The sequence below is a fragment of the Vitis vinifera genome, chromosome 11 (genome assembly GCF_030704535.1).
Source record: "Vitis vinifera cultivar Pinot Noir 40024 chromosome 11, ASM3070453v1".
Lineage (NCBI taxonomy): Eukaryota > Viridiplantae > Streptophyta > Magnoliopsida > Vitales > Vitaceae > Vitis > Vitis vinifera.
In genome coordinates, this window is record NC_081815.1 from 6978936 (window position 1) to 7000836 (window position 21901).

Below are 21901 nucleotides of genomic sequence, written 5' to 3' on the forward strand. Positions count from 1 at the left end.
GTCTTCCTTTTAAGAGCTTTATGCCAACAACTAGCAACATACAATACTAGAGGACTCTACTCCTAGAGCCCCTACCAAAGCCCTGAAAGGAGATAGCCAACATGCTTGAGCCACCTGTTGAGAACCTACCAAAGGTAAAATAAACAAGTACAAGTAATGTGCAGAAGGAAATGGTAAAAGTAGGTGGTTAGTTGACTCCTCTAGACAAAGAGTGTGTCTTTCATAGCTGATAGCTTTATAAGGTTTCTTGGGATAAAGCAAATAGTTGGTATTCTCTTCATTGTGAACCTCCAACAATAAAAAACGTTTGACTTTCGTGAGATCTAGAGTTTCAAATCAATTCAATTGAAAAAACCTAGTTAGGTTTTCCTTGAAGGAAATATAGAAGAATTTGAAAGAAGATAAACCTGGGAGGATTTGCTCTTAGTAGGCTTCAATCCTTAATTGAGCTTGCTAAAGTGAAGATCCTTGGTAGGGATAAACCATCATCTGTAGTGAGGATTTTACATTCACATGAGAAAAGTCATCATAATGATAAATTTCAGAAAGTTGCATATAGGTAATGACATGGTTGTTATGACCATGGGTAAGCACAAATGTGGACGAGATACTGTTCAGAAGACAACGATTGATAAATCAAGGTTTTAGTGATTGCAGCAGACTAAGGCGTGCATGCCATAGGAAACCTTAATAAGATGCGTGCTCTTTATTTTTGAAAAAGTGATTTCCTTTTTAGAAGCATGAAAGTGCATGTGTTTGCACTGCATGGAGTTTTTATTAATGAGCTTGTTACTTCAAGATCCTTAGTGTGCATGCTTAAAAGCCTTAAGTTTTTCCTGTCTTGGAAGTGTAATTTCCTTGGAGGAGCACTCATGCATGTTGTAAATAGGATTATTACTGCAAGATCCCTGGTATACATCTTTCAAAACCTTAAATTTCTGTCATCATGGAAATGTGATTTTGTTGCCGGAGCCTGCATGTGTGCTTGTTTCTATATAAGGTGTTTACATAAACATGTGTGTAAGTATATATGTTTGTATGCGCAAGAATCGTTTTCTGATAGAACTCTTTCATGTGTTTTTTCAGGCGACAGCCAAATATGAAATGTATAATTTTTGTAAATAGGATTGTTACTGCAAGATCACTGGCGTACATACTTCAAAACCTTAAGTTTCTATCGTATTGGAAATGTGATTTCCTTGTGGGAGTCCATTCTGGACTAAAGAGTATGTCACGGAAAACCATGAACATAATCCTTGACAAGTTCCGCTCTAATGAGGTAATGCTTCACAGTTTTGTTGGCTGTTACTGTTGGTTTCTTCTGACCCATGGGAACCTTAAATTCATCAGCTTGTATTTCACCTTTTCTGGGTGCCAATTATTTAAGATGCATTGGACAAACTCCAGGTCCAAAATGGACATATCTTGTTCATAAAGAGGACTACACATCTTTAATTGTGCATGACATCTAAATTGTAAGACCTATTTCTTGCAACTGCTTTTCAGTAGGGTGACTTTTCTCTCCCCTTTAATTCAATTTACAGGTTAAGACCACCTCATGGCTGAAACTGTTCTATGTGATGTTAAAGAAGTGATCTCACTGTATTAAAATAGTATTGGAAAAATGTTGTTTTTTCCTAAAGTTGATTTTGCAATAGATTTTGAAACTATATTTGGTTTTTAGCTTTAGTTACAATTACCATTTTATTTCATAATTACATAATAGGCTTAGGCTACATTTGTATATGTCTTTAGTCCTTTAAGTGAGATTTTTTTTTTTTTTTTCTTGGAAAAATATTTGCTTTGCTTTGGTTTGTTATTCTTTTATTTTCTTTTCTTTTCTTTCTTTGTATTTCTTGGAACAGTTTTTCAAAGGTCACAGCTATTCTTCATACAACTTGTTCAAAGTGTTTTCTTTCAAGCGAGGTTTATGTTAGTTTTCTATAACATAATAAGGATATTTTTATTTCTTTTTAGTTAACAATGGTTTGTGGTACAATGCAACATTAATATCTTTCCTGCTGTTTGCTTTTGTGATTTGACATAGGGAACCAGATAAATCTTGGTTTGCAATTTTGAAATGCTTCCTATTCCTTGGCTCTTGCACTTTCTTTATCTGTGAGCTTTTTTGAATGAAGTCTTAGAGAATCATGTCCAATTTGGAAAATACGACATCTTTTAATCCAATACGAATGGATACAATGCTTGAGAGAAAAGGTTTTCTGATAAAGTAAAGATTTGTTACAGATTTTTCTTTTGACATCTTAGTTCATTCAATCTTCAGCAGAGAGCTACTTTTGGTGTTGCATTTGGTCTCTTTGGTTAATACAGTCTGAGCATGACAACTACTTAATCTAAATATAAATATTGTTAAGTGACTAATTAACCCAAAAGCTTAAGCTCGAGGGTACAGGACCACCAATGATATCAGGCTGATTTGGGCAATGCCCCAACACCTTGCCTCACAAGCAACCTTCTATGGGCTTGGACATAACTTCAATAAATTATGGTATAGACATGGATAAAGCTTGGAAACACATATCCTCTTGTAAACCAAGGCTCTGATATCATGTTAGGTTACCAATTGACTCAAAAGCTTACACTTTTAGTTAATGGGCCAACAATGTATATCAAGCTGATTTGGACAAAAGGCCAGACATATATATCTGTTGGAAGTGCAGTCTTTATCAAAGGAAAGATTAAAAGTACAAGAAAAAGGAGTGATCCTTCACACAGAGAGAAGGAAAAACTTGATAAATAACAAAATAATAGTATTATCCCCTTCCTTTAGACTTTGGTGAATAGTTCCCTACAAACACTACAAGCAATTTTAGCTTCCCCATTGGCAAAGTAATTGGCCTCTTGGTTACCCTCCCTGGTTTCTAGACAAATAAAATAACCATCTATCTAGGGAGCCAAAGAATCCTGCTCATCCAGTTATTATATCTCCAAGGACCCATACTCTTGGAGGAGGTGCAGGAGGTCACAACTGAAGAGTCTCCTTCCACAAAGAAACTCCTGAACACGGTGGGCGCATCTGCAAGACCCCTTGTAATGCTAATAATTCAACTCCATTGGTCAATATATTCCTAGTTGGTTACTGATCAAATATATATACTTATATTCCTAGTCAGCTTGTAGAAGGTCTGAAAATAAACTCCTTTGTGATTGCTAAACTTCCCCAAAATGTCTGAAAAAAACCAATAGGATTAGCTTGAGGTTTTGCAAATATTCCAGAGAGGCTTTAGAGAAGAAAATGGTGTCATCTGCAAATTATAGTAGAGACACTCTAATCTTGTCCCTACCCACAATGAAGCCCTTAGTTAAACCACTTTCCTCCGCTCTAATGATCATCCTACTTAGGACATCTAGTGCTATAGTAAAAAGGAAAGGAGAAAGAGGGTCTCCTTGTCTTAAACCTCTAGTGGCCTTAACCTAACCTTTAGTATTTCCATTAACTAGGATTGCAAAACTTGTTGAAGTCACTTCCCCTGATCCAAGATCTCCATTTTGAGCTAAAACCTTTCCTTTCTAGCACATGGTCCAAGAAACCTCAATCAACATGGTCATAGGCCTTTTCAAAATCAATTTTGAAGACCACCCCTTCCTCCCTCGGCCTCCTTTTCTCATCCACCACTTCATTGGCTATCAACATAGCATCCAAAATTTGTCTCCCTTCAACAAAGGATCCTTGAGATATAAAGATTATTTCATAGAGAACTCCACATAAACACTTTGATAAGACCTTAGCTATTATCTTATATAAACTTGTAACCAAATTAATAGGATTGAAATATGAGATTTTAATGGTTTGACTCTTTTTCGACACAAGAACAATAAAAGTGGCATTAGTACTTTGATATATTATCCCATTACTGTGGAACTCTAGAAGCGCCCTCATAAGGTCCTCTTCAATCACATCTCAACACTCTTGATACATTGCAATAGTAAACCCATCAGGGTTAGGGGCCATTTCCTTGTTAAACTGGAAAACTGCAAGGTGCACCTCTTCTTCAAAAAAGAGACGGTTTTAAGGGGGTTGCTTGGCTCATCACTTTAGACATTTTTTATATGATGTGATAGATAGGAATTCAAGTATTAAAAAATAAATTAATGAAAGGTGGTTCTTTGTTGTTAGTAGTAAGTGCCTGACAATTGCAAAACTCTACTGTGAAGAGCCTTTAGCTTTAATACCATGTGGAAAAAAAATACATTTTGTATATTGATTTTAAAGATGAACCAATTTTCCTAAAAGCTTAAGCATGTAGGATTTGGTCTCATAGTGTATATCATGTGTTCTGACAATAAGTATGTATATATATGTAAGGTAAATTGAAAATAGGGAATTTATTCCTCATAATCAATTCATAAAATTTTCATGAAGATCAGAAAAGAAAAAAAAAATTCTCAAAAGAATAAAGGCAGAAAAGAATGTGAACCTTCCTAAAGTAAATCAATTACAAATCAGCGTGTAATAAAATTAATTTGACTTCCTATATGAATGGTATTCTTAACAAACTTGCCAACACAAAGAAAGCAATGGTTTACCAGAGACCATCTTCTTTGCAGCTGGTCCAACATCAAAACCTTTCCCCAAAAAGCTTCCCAAGCAAAGAAACCTGCGTTGGTCAGGACCATCAGGTTCCAAATAGCTTTTGTAGGGAAAGTGTAGATAATCATGAGTTTTTATCTTATCTATTAGTTAGTATTTTATCTGCTAGGCATTCAAAATAAATAAGGTCAGCCGAATATGACCTGCAGTTAGGATTAAGACTCTTTTATTATGTTGTTTTGGATTATTCTTTGGAGTTATTTGTATCCCTAGTTTTTAGGAGAAGTCCTTGCTGATCAGTTAGAGCAAGAGTCTATTTATTTCCCTTGTTTTCCACAAGTTAAATAAAATAAAAAAGTCTATGCATTAAAGACTTTAGAAAGCAACTGCTCTTTCCTGCCCTAGAAAAGAGTAGAAGGATTTAACAATAAATTTCCCCTTCTTAGCATCCATCCATTCCAGCCTATCGTCTTCATTCCTTCTCACCTACCTGGCATAAAACTCCTAATTGAACTCAGTTTAGAAACTCAAATAACACAGATATTCTTAAAAGGTAAACAGTCCACTAGAAATAAAAAGAAACTTACGGTGAAGAGACAATTTCCTTTTCTTTCTTTTATTTTTTCTTCTTTATTTTTTATTTTTTTATCAGTAGCAAGTAGATACTCTAAACTGTGAACCAGACTCAACAGAATCTCAACTAGGAATAGCCCAAAATCAAATTACTACTGATGCTGAATAATCTCTCATAATAACATGCATAAAATTTCTGAGATATTTCTACATGGAATAAAATAGTCTAGTTTGAAGAATCCTAAACTAACCCAATTTTCCTCTTCATTGTTAGCATGCTTTTCTTCACATTTCTATTGCAGCAAATTTTCAAATTTCCAATATGAAATCCATGGCATTTCTAGCATGAATAGTTAGGCCACACCTTCCTGTGAATTTTGGGCCAAGGCTCTGCTGATGGTGACTGAAATTTTCTTTGATAGAAGAAAACATGTTTCCTCATTGGCTCTACTGGATTAAAGCCGGCAGTAAATTTATATAATTAATTGACTTTTCAGTTAAATCTATTGGTGGCAACTAAAGTGGGTGAAGAAGGACTTGATATTCAGACATGCTGCCTTGTGATACGGTTTGATCTCCCGGAGACTGTTGCTAGCTTTATACAGTCTAGAGGGCGTGCACGTATGCCTCAATCTGAATATGCATTTTTGGTTGACAGGTGCTTTTTGAAATATGCTGTATGTGAATTTTCTGTTTTTATGTTATCTTCTTTAATACAATAACCATTGTCATCCTTCTTAATGTTGCAGTGGCAAGCAAAAGGAGATTGATTTGATAGAACATTTCAAAAAAGATGAAGATCGAATGAATATGGAAATTTCAGTCAGAACATCCAGTGAGGCATTTACTGACCTTGAGGAAAGAATATATAAAGTTGATTCATCTGGGGCCTCCATTAGTTCTGTATATAGTATTTCATTGCTCCATCAATATTGTTCAAAACTCTTGCATGATGAGTATGCTCTTGTTCTGAATTGGTTTGGTACCTCAATAAAAGTTCAACTAGATAAATTTTTAGCACAAATTTCTTTCTAGTATTGGTTCATTAAGATGTATAAATTTATTTTACAGATATTTCAACCCCAAGCCAGAGTTCTATTACTTTGATGATTCAGGAGGTACTGTCTGCCAAATAAATCTGCCTTCCAGTGCTCCAATCCATCAAATTGTTAGCACACCACAATCTTCAATGGAGGCTGCTAAGAAAGATGCCTGTCTGAAAGCAATTCAAGATTTGCATGTACTGGGTGCCTTAAATGACTATCTCCTGCCAGATCAAGGCAATGCACATGAGGAATTAATGCTGGTTTCTTCTGATTCTGATAGTTGTGAAGGTTAAGCCATAGTAACTCACTATTGTAATTTTGTTGCCTTCTTTCTACGTTTCATCTCACTATGAGTTATTTCAACTATAAATTTGTTCTCCATGTAGCAGATGAAGATTCACGAGAAGAGCTTCATGAAATGCTAGTTCCTGCCGCACTTAAAGACTCCTGGAGTAACTTGGAGCATATTTGTCTTAACTCTTACTATATTAAATTTACTCCTATTCCAGAAGATCGGATCTATAGAAAGTTCGGTCTTTTTGTCAAAGCACCTCTTCCTGCAGAGGCTGAGAGAATGGTACTAGATCTTCATCTCTCTCATGGTAGATCTGTAATGACTGAGCTTGTCCCTTCAGGAGTTACAGAATTTGATGAAAATGAGGTAAAGGATATGTTCTTGAGGAAAATTAATGCTACTTGATGTATTTTCCCAGTATTTACACTTTTATACTTGTGCAGATTCTGCAGGCACATAATTTCCAAGAAATGTATCTTCAAGTCATCCTTAATCGGTCAATCTTTGAAACTGAGATTGTTCACTTGGGAAAGAGTGATTTTTGTAAATCAAGCTCATCAACCTTCTACCTATTGCTGCCTGTCATTCTGAATGAATGTGAAAACATGATAACTGTAGATTGGCAGATTATTAGAAGATGTTTGTCGTCACCAATTTTCAGGAACCCAGCAGATAGAGTTGACAAACTTCCTCCTTTGAATGACCATTTGCGACTCGCTGATGGTGTCTATAGAGAAAGTGATGTCATTAATAGTTTAGTATATGCTCCATACAAGAAGGCATTTTTCTTTGTTTCTCGCATTTCTGCTGGAAGGAATGGATACAGCCCATACAAAGATTCAAGTCATTTAGAATATACGTGGAAAACGTAAGTACCTGGACTTCTAAATATCATTGATTCTAATACTTTTATTATATTTATATTATTTTATTTTAATTTCCTTTTTGAAAAGGCTTATGTTCCCCACATTTTGATCCTCAGTGGAAAAATTTTCAATAAAATGTAGAGATATATAAATGTAGGAAAGGGGAAACTAGATTCCGTTGCAAAAGGAGAGTGAATACACTTGGGTACTATACTATAATTGTAACATCTATTAAACCTGGCTGCATTTAGTCTTCATACAGCTTTTGGTTCTGTTCTTGAGCTTGGTTGTAGGGGAGGTTCCTATCAATATTATAATAACTTTAACCAAAACAGTGGTCTGACCATAATTCAACTTTTTTCCTGCCATTTGTACAGTCCAATTCTTTGAACGAAACCAAATTATTTTAAAACCAATAAAGATTGAAGAGAATCACTTTAACCATTTGGACTAGCATGAGAACAAGTTCAATTAAACTTTTAAGCAAAATCCATAATAATAAAAGGAAAAATTGATACATGTGTTTTATGCACCTGCTAATCACGCCTTTTGTGACACATGACATATTTATAAGATTGGTAAACATTTTTAAATGTACCATATATATATATATAGTTTTAACAATAAGAGTGCCAAAAGTTGTTGCTGCATGTTCAGTTGATTGCCGGAGGGATGATCTTACTATGTTTAGATGACTAGGAGAAAAATTATGCATAGGAGAAAAATTATGTGTTCTTAAGTGGTAGAGTTATCTTAACACAATTTTTTACTTCTTTTCTATGTATAAGATTGCAGTCAAAGTCGTGTTGAGGGTTTGAGAAACTGCAGATGAGAAAAAACAATTCACCTTATTGGTTGGAACTGGGTGTATAGGCCCAAGAAGAGGAGGTTTGCATTTAGGAAAGATCTCCTTGTGGAGTATAGCCTTTTTAAGGAAAGTGGTTGTGAAACTCACCTAGTAGAATGATGTGATGTGCCATCGGATCATGTTGAGTAGTTAAGAGTAACACTCCAATGGAGGAGATGCCAACACTGCGTTTAGGTGGTTGTAGAAGGCTATTTTACAGGTTCTATTCCAATTTTCTCATTTATGTGGATGATCGTACAAAAATCTAGAAGTGACCTTATCCCATTTTTTTATTTATTTGTGATCCATATGTCTGATTGTTTCCATGTAAGAGAGTAAAGATCTTGATTTTAAGAAAGGGAAAGTGAGCATCTAATACATTAGGATCTTTGTAAAGTTTTAGAAAATCTTTTGAAAAAATCCAATCTTTTAACAAATTAAGAAAGAGAAAAAGACCCAAATCATGTGTATGGTTGGGATAGTTGATCCATGCAGGTTTAGGTGGCGCTTGCAAGCAATAAGTCCATCAAACCCAATAATTATAAGTTTGGTTGTAGGGAAGAACATTATCTGGTGGAAATGCTAATATGACCTATTTTATATACCAAGCAGACTACCCATCTGCTCATTTTTGGATCACATGCTTTGATTAAGCATGTCTCAGTTTATGCTTCTGCATTCTTATCTAACAGAATATTTTGCAATATATTTTGATTTGATGCTCTATAATTAAGGTCAATTTTGACATCAGGTTTGGTATCCATCTTGAATTTCCTAAACAACCTCTTCTGTCAGCAAAACGCCTCTTTTCTTTGCGCAACTTGTTACACAACCGAAAGCATGGGAGTTCAGGTATTTGTCTATTATGTCTTTGCTTTCAGGTTGTTATTGTTAGTATGAGAAGAGTTTGCAAATATTTTCTATTGTTTCATCTGCTATAGTCATTCTCTCTCTTTCTTTTTTTTTTTCTTTTTTTTTTAAATAAAAAATCTTATTTTAGAGTAATAAAATTTCAATCACTGTGTTTATTTGGTTTGTTGGATGTATTGGATTTTTATCTATCATCTGTATTATAGAATATTGTAGAGGTTGTTTTGTGTTACTGTGTTCTGAGATGTTATTTTCCCTAGTTAGGCAAATACTCGTTTAATATTGTCACTGGTATCAGGGAAGAGCTTGACGTTCATATAGAATAAATACTTCCTTAGTCCTACAAATCAACTTATCACCCAACTGGGACAATGAATAAATCCCCTGCATTTGGTTGGGGATAGAAAATGAGCTGACTCACTTGTCATAGGCTTGAGATTGACTTGTGGTATAGCTAGGTTGAGCTCATTGGCAAACTCAATAGATGATTTAAAACTGACTTGAGCTCTTTAAATTGTGAGCTGAACCTTAGCTGCCCTCCACTCTTCTTTAGTAAAGATGTGAGTAGAGAGGTTTGCATTTTATTTTGTTTTTAATTTTTCCTTTTTTCTCCCCATTTTATCAATTGTGTCAAGTACTTGCCCCTCTCTTGATTCTGGACTTATGATCTCAGTGTCAGTGTAATAATAACCTTCCACTGCTGTTATTTTATTTCTTTAAATTCACTTTTAGCTGTTGGTATATGAGCTTTAATGTCAATCTACAGAGTCACATGAATTGGAGGAGCACTTTATGGATATACCTCCGGAGCTTTGTCATTTAAAGATTATTGGCTTTTCAAAAGATATTGGGAGTTCAGTCTCTTTGCTACCATCAATTATGCACCGTTTGGAAAACTTGCTTGTGGCTATTGAACTGAAAAACATGTTATCTGCTTCATTCCCAGAGGGAGCTGAAATTACTGCTCATCGCGTAAGACTGTTTTTCAGATATAATATTTATTTGATAAGCAATGTGTTTATATTAAGTTGGTTTTGGCATTATTCAAATTCTAGTGGGAATCTGTATATACACTAAACCAATTTGCTAACAACAGCAGAGGTCTTCTATACTAGGTTCTAGAAGCACTCACAACAGAGAAGTGCTTGGAGCGCTTTTCTCTTGAAAGGCTGGAAGTACTTGGTGATGCTTTCCTCAAATTTGCAGTTGGCAGGCGCCTTTTTCTTTTGTATGATGCCCTTGATGAAGGAGAACTAACTCGGAGACGTTCTAATGTTGTAAACAATTCCAATTTATTCAAGCTAGCAGTTAGAAGGAATTTACAGGTATATGGTTTTGTTTTAGGAAAATAATTTATTCATTGTCCTTGTTTTTTATTTTTTACTTTTTATTTTATTTTATAGCTTAGCCTCATAATGTTGTATTTCACTTGATTGAACATATTCCTTTTTCGTTGATAGGCAAATAAATTGATCAAAAATAAATTCTTTTGCTTTCATTGTGATTTATATCATGGAATTTTTGGAACTTTTGTCCACAGAGCAAGATTCTCAATGAATCCTTAGACATTTATGTATCAGGTTGGTGATGAATCTCTAGAAGTAAAATTAGCTCATCATACTAATGATGAAGTGCTAAGGTGAGTGTTGGTATCAAACATGGACAAAAAGGATGTGCTTGATTTGCAGAAATCTGAGGTCAAGAATAAGAATCCCATTTCAGGAAATAGATCGTTGGAATGAAATGGATATAAGATTCTGATTCCAGTGTTTGGTTAGGTTCAGGACTCGATATTCCTGTCAAATTTTATTCTCATTCTAGTATTTAATAACTTTAGGACTTGCATGGGAAGTAATGCAGATTTGCAAAAGAATCCTTCAAATTATATTTACAAAAATTAGATTTGTTTATACGTAAGGGAATTAAAATGGGGTATCCTCTCTCCTTTTTTTCCCCCATTCCCTAAGAATGAGACTGGAAATAGCAGGGCTAAGATGGGTAAGAGATTGCACCAAATTTTGGGAGGATCTCATATTCAAGAAAAGTCAATTTCCTAATTATGAATATCCAAAACATGGTAAATTTATATCTGATGATAAAGTTCCCATCCCCTAGTTAAAATATCTGGGGAAAATAAAATGCCGAAGTGTATGAAAGGCCTTCTCCAAGGAACTGAAATGTGATCTATGGATACCTTCATGCTGACAGAAACAGCAGTTACCGAAGTGGTAAATGAATGTTTGACAAGTAAAAAATGGATAAATAAGTGAAAAATAGATAAATATTAACTGCATTGTATTTGTCCTTGCATTTTAGGTTTATATCCGTGATCAGTCATTTGATCCTGGCCAATTCTTTGCACTTGGGCATCGCTGTCCCAGAATATGTGAGAAGGAAACTGAAATGGCCATTCATTCTCGGTGTGGTAAAACTCCTACTACTGAAGTCAGATGCAGTAAATGTCATCATTGGCTACACAAGAAAACCATTGCAGATGTCGTTGAGGCTCTGGTTGGTGCATTCATTGTTGACAGTGGCTTTAAAGCTGCAACTGTTTTCCTTAAATGGATTGGCATACAAGTGGACTTTGAAGCCTTTCAAGTTATTAATGCTTGCATTTCAAGCACAAGCTACATGCAGCTTGCCTCTTCTACTGATGTTCCTGCCCTTGAAAAATTGTTAGGTCATGAGTTTCTCCATAAAGGTCTACTTCTACAGGCAATTGTACATCCTTCTTATAACAAGCATGGAGGGGGCTGCTATCAGGTATGTGCTTGGTTGTTCTGTACCACTTTGGATGCTAGATGAGCATGATTCATCCTGATTAATAGTTCAAGCCAGAGTCCTTGCAGCATTTTATGTCAGGATACCACATTTTATAATAATTTGACCTTTTGAACAGAGGCTGGAGTTTCTTGGAGATGCTGTCTTGGATTATTTAATCACGTCATACCTTTATTCTGTTTATCCAAAGCTGAAGCCTGGCCAGATGACAGATTTGAGATCATTGTCTGTGAACAATAAGTCATTTGCGAATGTTGCAGTGAGTCGATCCTTACATGAATTTCTTATATGCGATGCCAGTAGCCTCTCTGAGGCAATAAAGAAGTACGTGGACTTTATTAGAACTCCTACCTTAGATAAGGATCTGCATGAAGGGCCAAAGTGTCCAAAGGTATCATTGTGAACTTTTATCTTTTTATTTTTTATTCAAACACAATTTTGGGCTTAATCTAACTGGTACACTTTTATAGTAGCTTGCAAGTTTGCAAAGTTGGTGCTGATGAAATTTGTTGAGATCCCAAAATGAAACTATTGGTGCTGATTTCAATGTTGAAAATTTTGCATTTTGTGGTAAACATAGAGCAATATTTAATAAAATTCTGTTAGTTATTTGGGTCCATGTGAATTAAAATTTAGGCATGGAACTATGAATATCTGTGTTGAGTGACACAAAGCGACTTTCGCAGTTCAGGACTGGTATGATGGCTAAAATGATTGTGCCAGACATCCATTAATCATGAGGGGAATTACCAGAGAGCTCACCATGTTCTTTGATTCTTCCTCTTCCAAAAAGGAGGGAAAAAAAAGAACATGCAATCTCAGCGTTCAAGGCAGCTCTAGTCTAAATCTTTTCAACTGCCGCTGAACCAGGCCCTTGAATGTAACAATGTCATACTCTGTTGAGGCAGCTCAAGCTTTCTTCTTGGTGTTATTTGCAAATTGCATTTAGATTATCATTTGTTTAATTTCTTTTACATAGGTTTTTGCTAAATATTAGAAGAGGGTTTAAGAGGCACCTGAGCAGATGGAACCAGACAGGAAAAAGAAAGTCCAAAGGCAAAATCCTGCTAAAAACTTAACAGCAAATGCACATTGAGGGATGCCCATGCTAGAAGTAAACAGATAAAATTATGGAGAAAAAAAAAATGGATGAAGAACAAGAAGAAATGAAGTACACTAGTGTTGGATGGAAGGCAACTTTTCAGTAGAAGGTGGGAAAACTGTTGGTACACCTAAAGATCTAAAAATCTAATATGAAAGTTGAGTTAAGAAATTCTTATCTTTGGCCTTTTGTGACTGAAGCATATGTTAAAATCCCTTTAAGGTTTGTAGTTGTAAGATGTGTGATCAGGACACCTCTATTGCTCTTATGTGGAGGGGGCACACGTTATTTTGTGGGTGTCAATGAAGTGGGAGATGTTTGTGGGTTTGCCCAACTATAGATATCACTGGTGACTTAGGATGTTTTTTCCTTCAGCTCCATGTTTAGCACTCCCAGTTTGTAGACTAGTTAGCTAAGTAAATAATAAGGGACCAATATGTTTGTAAGGGGTTTCTTACCAGGATTAGAAGTATTGGCCGAGTCCAGTGCAACTCGACCAAGTTGTATATGCCTTGGCTAGGTCCGAGACAATTCTGAAACCCAAGTTACAATTTACAACATTAAATTTTGACTTGGTGCTAACTCGCCTTGAATCGTTTGACTTGGACGGTTTTTTTGAAAAAACTTTTTCGACTTGACCGAGTTTCAAATTCAACCCTAATACCCCGAGTTAGGTCACAAGTCCCTCTTTTTCTTCATCATCCACAAAATCTCCCTGCTTCATTGCTTGCTATTGCTATTGCGGTGATTGAAACTTGAGAAGCGATGATTTGGTGTCGATGGTCTCTCTTCCTCCAATCATCATCTTCTAATCCTTTTTGCTATCGACACCATCTTGGATGGTGATCTGGATTTTTTACTAGTGACAACATTTTTGTGGTGCCTTGGCTTTTCTTGCATAGACATCTCTGGTTGTACTTCATGGTGACAATCTTGAAAGCTTGAGAACAAGATTCACTCGTAGCCAGAGAAGAAGATTGGGTATTGGGTATTTTATCACATATCAATAATATATATGGTATCATATTATATAGCATCATGGATTACATGTATGGGTTGAGGATGGGATTTCATAAATATATATGGAAGATAAATGGGGATATTAATATGGCTATGGGCATAAAGTATGAACATGAATATTTATATGGTTATAAATATAAACTCTTAATAAATTAATTGATATATAATTGAATTTATTTTACATATAAATTTAGAAAAATAATAAAAAATGATAAAGTTCACATAAAAGAATATCATTTAATACATTTTAATAAATAACTAATAAAAATATAATAGTTATATCATATTCATTAATTATATTTTTAAAATTTTTTGAGCTATTAAATTACCATATTTTTCTTATCGTCCCTTACCAATCCTAATTACCAAGACCAAGGTGCCTTTATACCTTCCATTGTTCTTTTGCCCAAAAAGAGTACGACAAAGAAAATCTCAGACTTTAGACCCATTAGTTTGATCACTAGTCTCTATAAGATAATAGCCAAAGTGCTCTCAGGGCGTCTAAGAGGGGTCTTACATGAAACCATCCATACTACTCAAGGCGCTTTTGTTCAAGGGAGACAAATAATGGATGCAGTCCTCATAGCAAATGAGATAGTGGATGAGAGAAGACGATCAGGGGAGGAAGGTGTCGTCTTTAAAATTGATTTTGAAAAGGCTTACGATCACGTAAGGGGGACTTTTTAGATCAAGTGTTAGAGAAGAAGGGGTTCAGTCCTAAATGGAGGAAATGGATGAATGGATGCTTGTCCTCGGTATCTTATGCAGTATTGGTGAATGGTAGCGCTAAAGGTTGGGTTAAGGCATCGAGAGGATTAAGGCAAGGAGACCCTTTATCCCCCTTTTTGTTTACTTTAGTAGCAGATGTATTGAGTAGGATGCTTTTGAGAGCAGAGGAGAGAAATATGTTAGAGGGTTTCAGGGTGGGTAGAAACAAAACTAGGGTATCTCATTTGCAATTTGCCGATGACACCATCTTCTTTTCTAACACTAGGGAGGAAGACTTGCAGACTCTCAAGAGTCTTTTGTTAGCATTTGGGCATATTTCTGGACTTAAGGTCAATTTAGACAAGAGTAATATTTATGGCATCAATTTGGATCAAGCTCATATTTCAAGATTGGCTGAGACACTTGAATGCAAGGCTTCTGGCTGGCCTATACTATATCTGGGTCTTCCTTTGGGCGGGAACCCCCGGGCAGGTGGTTTTTGGGATCCTGTGATTGAGAGAATTTCAAGAAGATTAGATGGTTGGCAAAAGGCATACCTATCCTTAGGAGGAAGGATAACTCTCATCCAATCTTGCCTTTCCCATATGCCCTGTTACTATCTGTCTTTATTTAAGTTACCCGCTTCAGTTGCTGCAAAAATCGAGAGGTTGCAGAGGGATTTTTTATGGTCAGGGATTGGGGAAGGCAAAAAGGATCATTTAGTCAGGTGGGATGTCGTGTGTAAACCGAAGGAAATAGGGGGTTTGGGTTTTGGGAATATTTCTCTGAGAAATCTCGCTCTTTTAGGGAAATGGTTGTGGAGGACCCTAGAGAGGGTTCAGCTCTTTGGCATCAGGTCATACTAAGCATCTATGGTTCACACTCCAATGGTTGGGATGCCAACACAATAGTCAGATGGTCACATCGCTGTCCTTGGAAGGCTATTTCTCAAGTCTTTCAGGAGTTTTCCTCGTTTACTCGATTTGTGGTAGGAAATGGGGAAAGAATTCGTTTCTGGGTAGATTTGTGGTGGGGGGACCAACCTTTGGGATCCCAATATCCAAGTCTATTTAGAGTAGTCTTGGATAAAAACATACCTATTTCTTCAGTTCTCGGTCCTACTCGTCCTTTCTCTTGGAATTTAAATTTCCGTCGTAACTTGTCAGATTCTGAGATTGAGGACTTAGAAGGCCTCATGCGATCTCTTGATGGAGTGCATTTATCACCTTCGGTTCCAGATGCCAGATTGTGGCCCTTGTCTTCTTCAGGGCTTTTTTCAGTTAAATCTTTCTTTCTAGCTTTATCCCAATGTTTTGGATCTCCTCAGGTTTTTCCTTCTAAATTCGTTTGGAATTCTCAAATTCCTTTCAAAGTGCAGTCCTTCATCTGGTTAGTGACACACAAGAAGGTGAATACTAATGACATGCTACAAGTGAGAAGACCCTACAAAGCCCTTAGTCCAGATATTTGTATTCTGTGCATGAAGCAAGGGGAATCAGCTGATCATATTTTTCTTCATTGCTCCTTGACAATTGGGTTATGGCACAGGTTATTTCAGTTAGCTAAGATGGATTGGGTTCCCCCGAGAAGCATCCTTGACATGATGTACATCAAATTCAATGGATTTGGTTCGTCTAAGAGGGGGATAGCCTTGTGGCAAGCTGCAAACATCGCTCTTATTCGGATTGTGTGGAGGGAAAGAAATGCGAGGATTTTTGAGGATAAAGCAAGGAATTCAGAGTCTCTTTGGGACTCTATTGTTTTCCTTGCTTCTCTTTGGGCCTATTGTTCCAAGGTTTTTAAGGGGACTCCCCTTAATGCGATACTTCTTGATTGGATAGCTGTGTGTACTCCATAAGGAGTGGTTTTTTTAGAGTGTTTGCTTGTTTTTCAGTGTATTTTACTATAGTTTAGCTGTCTTTGGCAGGAGGCTTCCTCATCCTTCTTTTGTACTTTTTATCTATCAATAAATCTTTGTGTTGTTTCCAATCAAAAAAAAATACCTTCCGAGTCAATGATTGATATAGCAACTTTGAACCATGTTTCTCATCCCCCGAGTTCTATGGAGCTTTTTTGGGCCAATACTTATGAAACATCCATGATTAGTATATCTTGTTTTGTTTCCACATTCGAGTGGTTTATTATTACCTTTTCTGGTTTTTGACTAGATTTTGTATTGGGAAGGATTTCTTGTTCACTTTGTTTTTTATTTAATTTCTGTTTCTGATGAGAGAAAGTTGAATTAAGAAATTAGTGGGGGGGGGGGGGGGGAGGGTGTGGTGTGTGGAAGGGAAGAAAATAAGGTGATCACAATGTTGTGTTAACTATGGAAGAATATATCAATATTATTCTCAATATTTTGGGTCATACATCAGGAATTTATGAATCCCAATAGATATAGACTATGAGATCTCTATATCTATGTGATCTCAAAATTACATTTTATGTATTAAGATGTCAGCGTGTCAACTATCAGAATGGAGATATCAAAAACCCAACTTTATTTAACATTTTCAACCCGATAGCTGGCATTTTTAACCACATTTTAGACATGCAGCAAGATGTGTAATTGGAACACCTTTATTGTTCCATTGTCACTTGCAGCTGTTGGTGTCTTTAAACCTGTTCTCTAGATTCTCTGCTGGCCTATATCAATCTCTTTCAATTGCTATTGTAATTTTCTGGTTTCTGCAAGTTGGAAGGTCAAGCCCTAGTTACTTCTTGGTTTCCAGCTACACCTTTTGATTCTCTGTTGCTGCTTCTTTCTTGGTCTCTAAATTCACTGAATTCCTAAAGGCGACAATTTTGTGGTTTAAGCTGATCCATCTCAAGCTGGAGGTAGCCTTATGTCCATTGATCTCACCCTCAGCCATTTGTCTCTAACCTCCTTTTATCTTTTAAGATCTAACTCTTTTATTGCAAGTTAATTTTCTGCATTTGACATAGAAAAGGAGTGGTATTTTTAATATTTAGCATAGGCTTAGTTATCTTAAACTAATGTTAATTTTATTTCAGCATTTCAGTCATTGGAATAGTTTATCGTAGATTCATTGTAGTTTAAATGAGTGTTCAGTTCGATGTAATTTTATTAGATGCCATCAGACGTTAAACTGCATTTATTCTTATAAATAAATTTCTTTTAACAAATTTATTTGTTTTTTCTTTAGTAAAAAAATAATAATAATAAAAGATAAATAAAACTAGTTCTTGTTTATTGTAGTAGGTTAATAGGTTTGAGTCCCCTGGGAACTCTGTAGGAATGAACATATGGCAGCAAACTTCTCTTAGAGTGAAAGGTTGTAACCAAGCATAGTCTAGAACTTGAGAGACTGCATTGATGTATGAAAGCTACTGCTTTTGATGCATACTTCATGTATGCTTGTCGGCATACATCACATGCTTATTATCTGTGCTTTTTTTCTTTTTCTTTCTCAATTCTCTGAGTATGTTTTGCTGCTGATATCTACAACACTCTCAACTTGTTGTTCCATATTAGCATTTGATTTATTGATCTCTGGTTTTCTGGAATGCTGATATGATGGCTTTCTGTGCTCTTGGTTGATTGTTATTGATGACAATGAGAAACCATTGCCAACTTTATTCTTGTTAGTAATCCTAAAAGTTCAAGGTGTATGTGAAAAAACTAAATAATGGTACAGGTCTTCCCCAGTCATATTTAAATTCTGAAAGATATCCATGTAAGTTAACATATTCCAACATTATCAAATTCAGAAAGTTTTGAAATCATTTCTCTGTTAATTCAGGCTCTTGGTGATTTGGTGGAATCTTGTATGGGCGCCATTCTTTTGGACAAGGGTTTTGATTTGAACCATGCTTGGAACATAATGCTCTCCATTTTGGATCGTATCATGAGCTTTTCCGATTTGCAACTCAATCCTATTCGGGAGCTACAGGAACTTTGTCAACATCATAACTGGGATCTGCAGTTTCCAACCTCAAAGCAGGGTGGAACCTTTTTAGTTGAAGCAAAAGTGAGTGGAGATGATATTTGTACAACTGCTTCTGCAACAAATGCCAATAGAAAAGATGCTAGAAGAATAGCTTCAAATCAATTATTCAAAAAATTAAAGGTAAATTTCATACACTTATATTATGTTCTCTGGTTTCCCATTGCTATTGCCCTGCAAAACCAGCATGTTTGTTGTCACATTGTTTACTTGAAGTTGCAAAAATGGTTTACTTATCTGGTATGGTAGTAGTCACATTTCCTGTTCTGGTAAATTTATGTCAAATGTTAGCTTTCCTGCTCAACAAACTGTCATGTTGGAGGATGAGCTGATATTTCCTTCCTGTTTTGCAACTGTATAGAGGGCAATCTTCAGAATCTAGGGGAAAAAGCAGAAAAAGGAAAATGCAGACTGAGATAGTAATTGCAAGCATATAAACACTAATCAACTCTTGAGGACTAACATCTCTTGTTAAAACTGATGAAACTTTTAGGGCCCATTTAATAACAGAAATGAGGACAAGTCTTTATTTCATATTTTCATTTCTTCAAGTGAAGAGTTCCTTTCCATTTTTATACCCAAAAATGTATTTGGTGATAGAAATGAAGAGTTAGTAAGAAAGTTGGAAAAACATATGTGGTACTAAGCATCAGGCTGATCAGCAAATTCTAAGACAATGAAAAGAGAAATGTTCAAGATCTTGTTATTCAAAACTATTTGAATTTCAATGTGATATCTTCCATTTTACCCCATTCAGTATTCACTAACCATGACTTGTGCCACTAATACCTTTCATGTCATCATTAAGAAAAATAACCTAATGAGCCACAAACACACATACACTCACAGACACAGAAAAGAGAGAGGAAGAAAGCCAATACCTATCAATTACCATTAAGAAAAACAACTAGATTAGCCACCAACTAACAGAGAATGACCGTATAACACGTGGAAGGGAAGAGAGATAGTGGGTACTTATCAAGTTATCATTAAGAAAAACTAAATTATTCACTAACAAACATACACTCATGCCAAAAGAGAGAGAGAGAGAAAGAGAGAGCCAGTACCTATCAAGTTACCATTAGGAAAACAATTGTGTTAGTACTGAACCAACACAGAAATATACACAACACATGGAGGAAGGAGGAGACACACGCAGCCACACATACACACACAAAGATGAGAGAGGGAGAGAGCCCATACCTGTCAAGTTACCATTAATAAACACAACTATATTAGCCTAGTTGAAGGTCACAATTGACCATTTTGGTAGAAAAAATATAAGTTATAGGCATCTTTCTAAAATATTATTCACAATGCCCTGTTGTTCCCATGTAGGTCCACATAAGCCAATAATTTATAAATAAATAAATAAAAATTAAGTAGAAGTCGTAGGATGAAACTATGACTTTAATGTTTGATACGAAACTACATGATAAACATCTAGCTTCCCATAAAACACAAGTCACTTGTTTGCTAAGAAGTTCCTACTTTGAAGTTCCTGCTTCATCTTACAACTTCTACTTAGTTTTTTTCCAATATGGCTTGAAATGGCTATTGTCAACAATATTTTAAAAAGCTGCCTATAGCTCATACACACATGAATCGTGCATCGTAAGTTTTTTTATATAGTGACAAATAAATAGAAAACATATGCATCTATATATATTGGAAGCATGAAGTATGAAGTAATGTATGACCAATTTTGTGAAAGATAGTAGAATTTAATGAGTTAAACTATATGAAAACATTGAATATTAGAGCTTTGAATGGTTCAATTTAACAAAATATATTTCAATATATATAAGTTACTTATCAAAAAAAAAAAAAATTAATATATATAAGTTCATAAAACTTTAGCATTGAATGTTTTCATATGATTTTAATATATAAATTCATCATAGTAATAAATTTGTAATATTGAGATATGATTCTTAGTTTAAATTCTAATTGGGTATATGTACTTGTACGTGTTGATATATATGTCATATGTACTTGTACATGTTGTTGATATATATGTCCTTATGTGTCATCTTCAAAGTTTCACCTTTTCATGTTTATTGTTATTTCTTCCATACCAAAAAAAAGAATCCCCTGTTTAAGATTCCCGCTTCAGTGGCTGCAAAAATTGAGAGATTGCAAAGGGATTTCCTTTGGTTAGGGAAGGTAAAAGAGATTATCTTGTTAGTTGGGATGTAATGTGTAAGCTGAGGGTAAAAGGGGGATTGAGGTTTGGGAAGATTTCTTTAAGGAATCTTGCTCTTTTAGGGAAGTGGTTGTGGAGGTATCCTAGGGAGAGTACAACTCTATGGCATCAGGTCATTCTAAGCATTTATGGGACACATTCCAATGGTTGGGATGCCAACACTTTAGTCAGATGGTCACATCGTTGTCCTTGGAAGGCTATTGCACAAGTCTTTCAGGATTTTTCCAAGTATACTCGGTTTATGGTAGGAGATGGGGAAAGAATTCGCTTTTGGGAAGATTTGTGGTGGGGAGACCAGCCTTTGAGATCCCAATATCCAAGACTATTTAGAGAAGTCACGGATAAAAATATTCTTATATCTTCAATTCTCGGTTCTGCTCGCCCTTTCTCTTAGAACTTTAATTTCCGTCGTAATCTTTCCAATTTTGAGATAGAAGATCTAGAATGTCTCATGTGATCTCTTGATTGTATGCATTTATCCACTTCGGCTTCAGATGCGAGATCCTGGTCTTTATCTTCTTCAGGATTGTTTACTGTCAAGTCTTTCTTTATAGCCTTGTCCCAAATACCCGATTTATCTCCACTTTTCCCTACTAAACTTGTATAGAATTCTCAAGTCCCTTTTAAAATCAAGTCTTTTGTCTGGTTAGTGGCACACAAGAAGGTAAATACTAATGACTTGCTACAATTGAGAATACCATACAAAGTTCTTAGTCTTGACATTTGTAAGTTGTGTATGAGGCAAGGAGAATCAACAGATCATCTTTTCCTACATTGTTCTTTGACGATGGGGTTGTGGCACAGATTATTTCAACTAGCCAAGATGGATTGGGTTCCTCTGAGAAGCATTTCCGACATGATGTCCATCAATAAAGGTTTTGGCATTTCCAAGAGAGGGATAGTTTTGTGGCAAAACACGTGCATTGCTTTAATTTGGGTTGTGTGGCGGGAAAGAAATGCTACGATATTTGAGGACAAAGCTAGGAACTCAAAGAATCTATGGGATTCCATTCACTTCCCTGCTTCTCTTTGGGCTTTTTGTTCCATGGTTTTTAAGGGCATTC

General features: G+C 35.6%; 1 protein-coding gene across 1 annotated transcript in view; it reads left to right on the forward strand.

Annotated features, from left to right (window-relative positions):
• The window catches only part of LOC100243116 (dicer-like protein 4), an 85012-nt gene that overhangs the window by 54955 nt on the left and 8156 nt on the right, over positions 1-21901 (forward strand). Inside the window, exons 11-22 of the mRNA XM_002264450.5 lie at positions 1087-1279; positions 5623-5783; positions 5875-6081; positions 6197-6459; positions 6561-6832; positions 6910-7334; positions 8931-9031; positions 9816-10021; positions 10165-10374; positions 11366-11815; positions 11952-12224; positions 18428-18754. Of these exons, the coding sequence (XP_002264486.2) occupies positions 1087-1279; positions 5623-5783; positions 5875-6081; positions 6197-6459; positions 6561-6832; positions 6910-7334; positions 8931-9031; positions 9816-10021; positions 10165-10374; positions 11366-11815; positions 11952-12224; positions 18428-18754 (3088 nt within the window). The remainder of the gene's footprint in view (positions 1-1086; positions 1280-5622; positions 5784-5874; positions 6082-6196; positions 6460-6560; positions 6833-6909; positions 7335-8930; positions 9032-9815; positions 10022-10164; positions 10375-11365; positions 11816-11951; positions 12225-18427; positions 18755-21901) is intronic.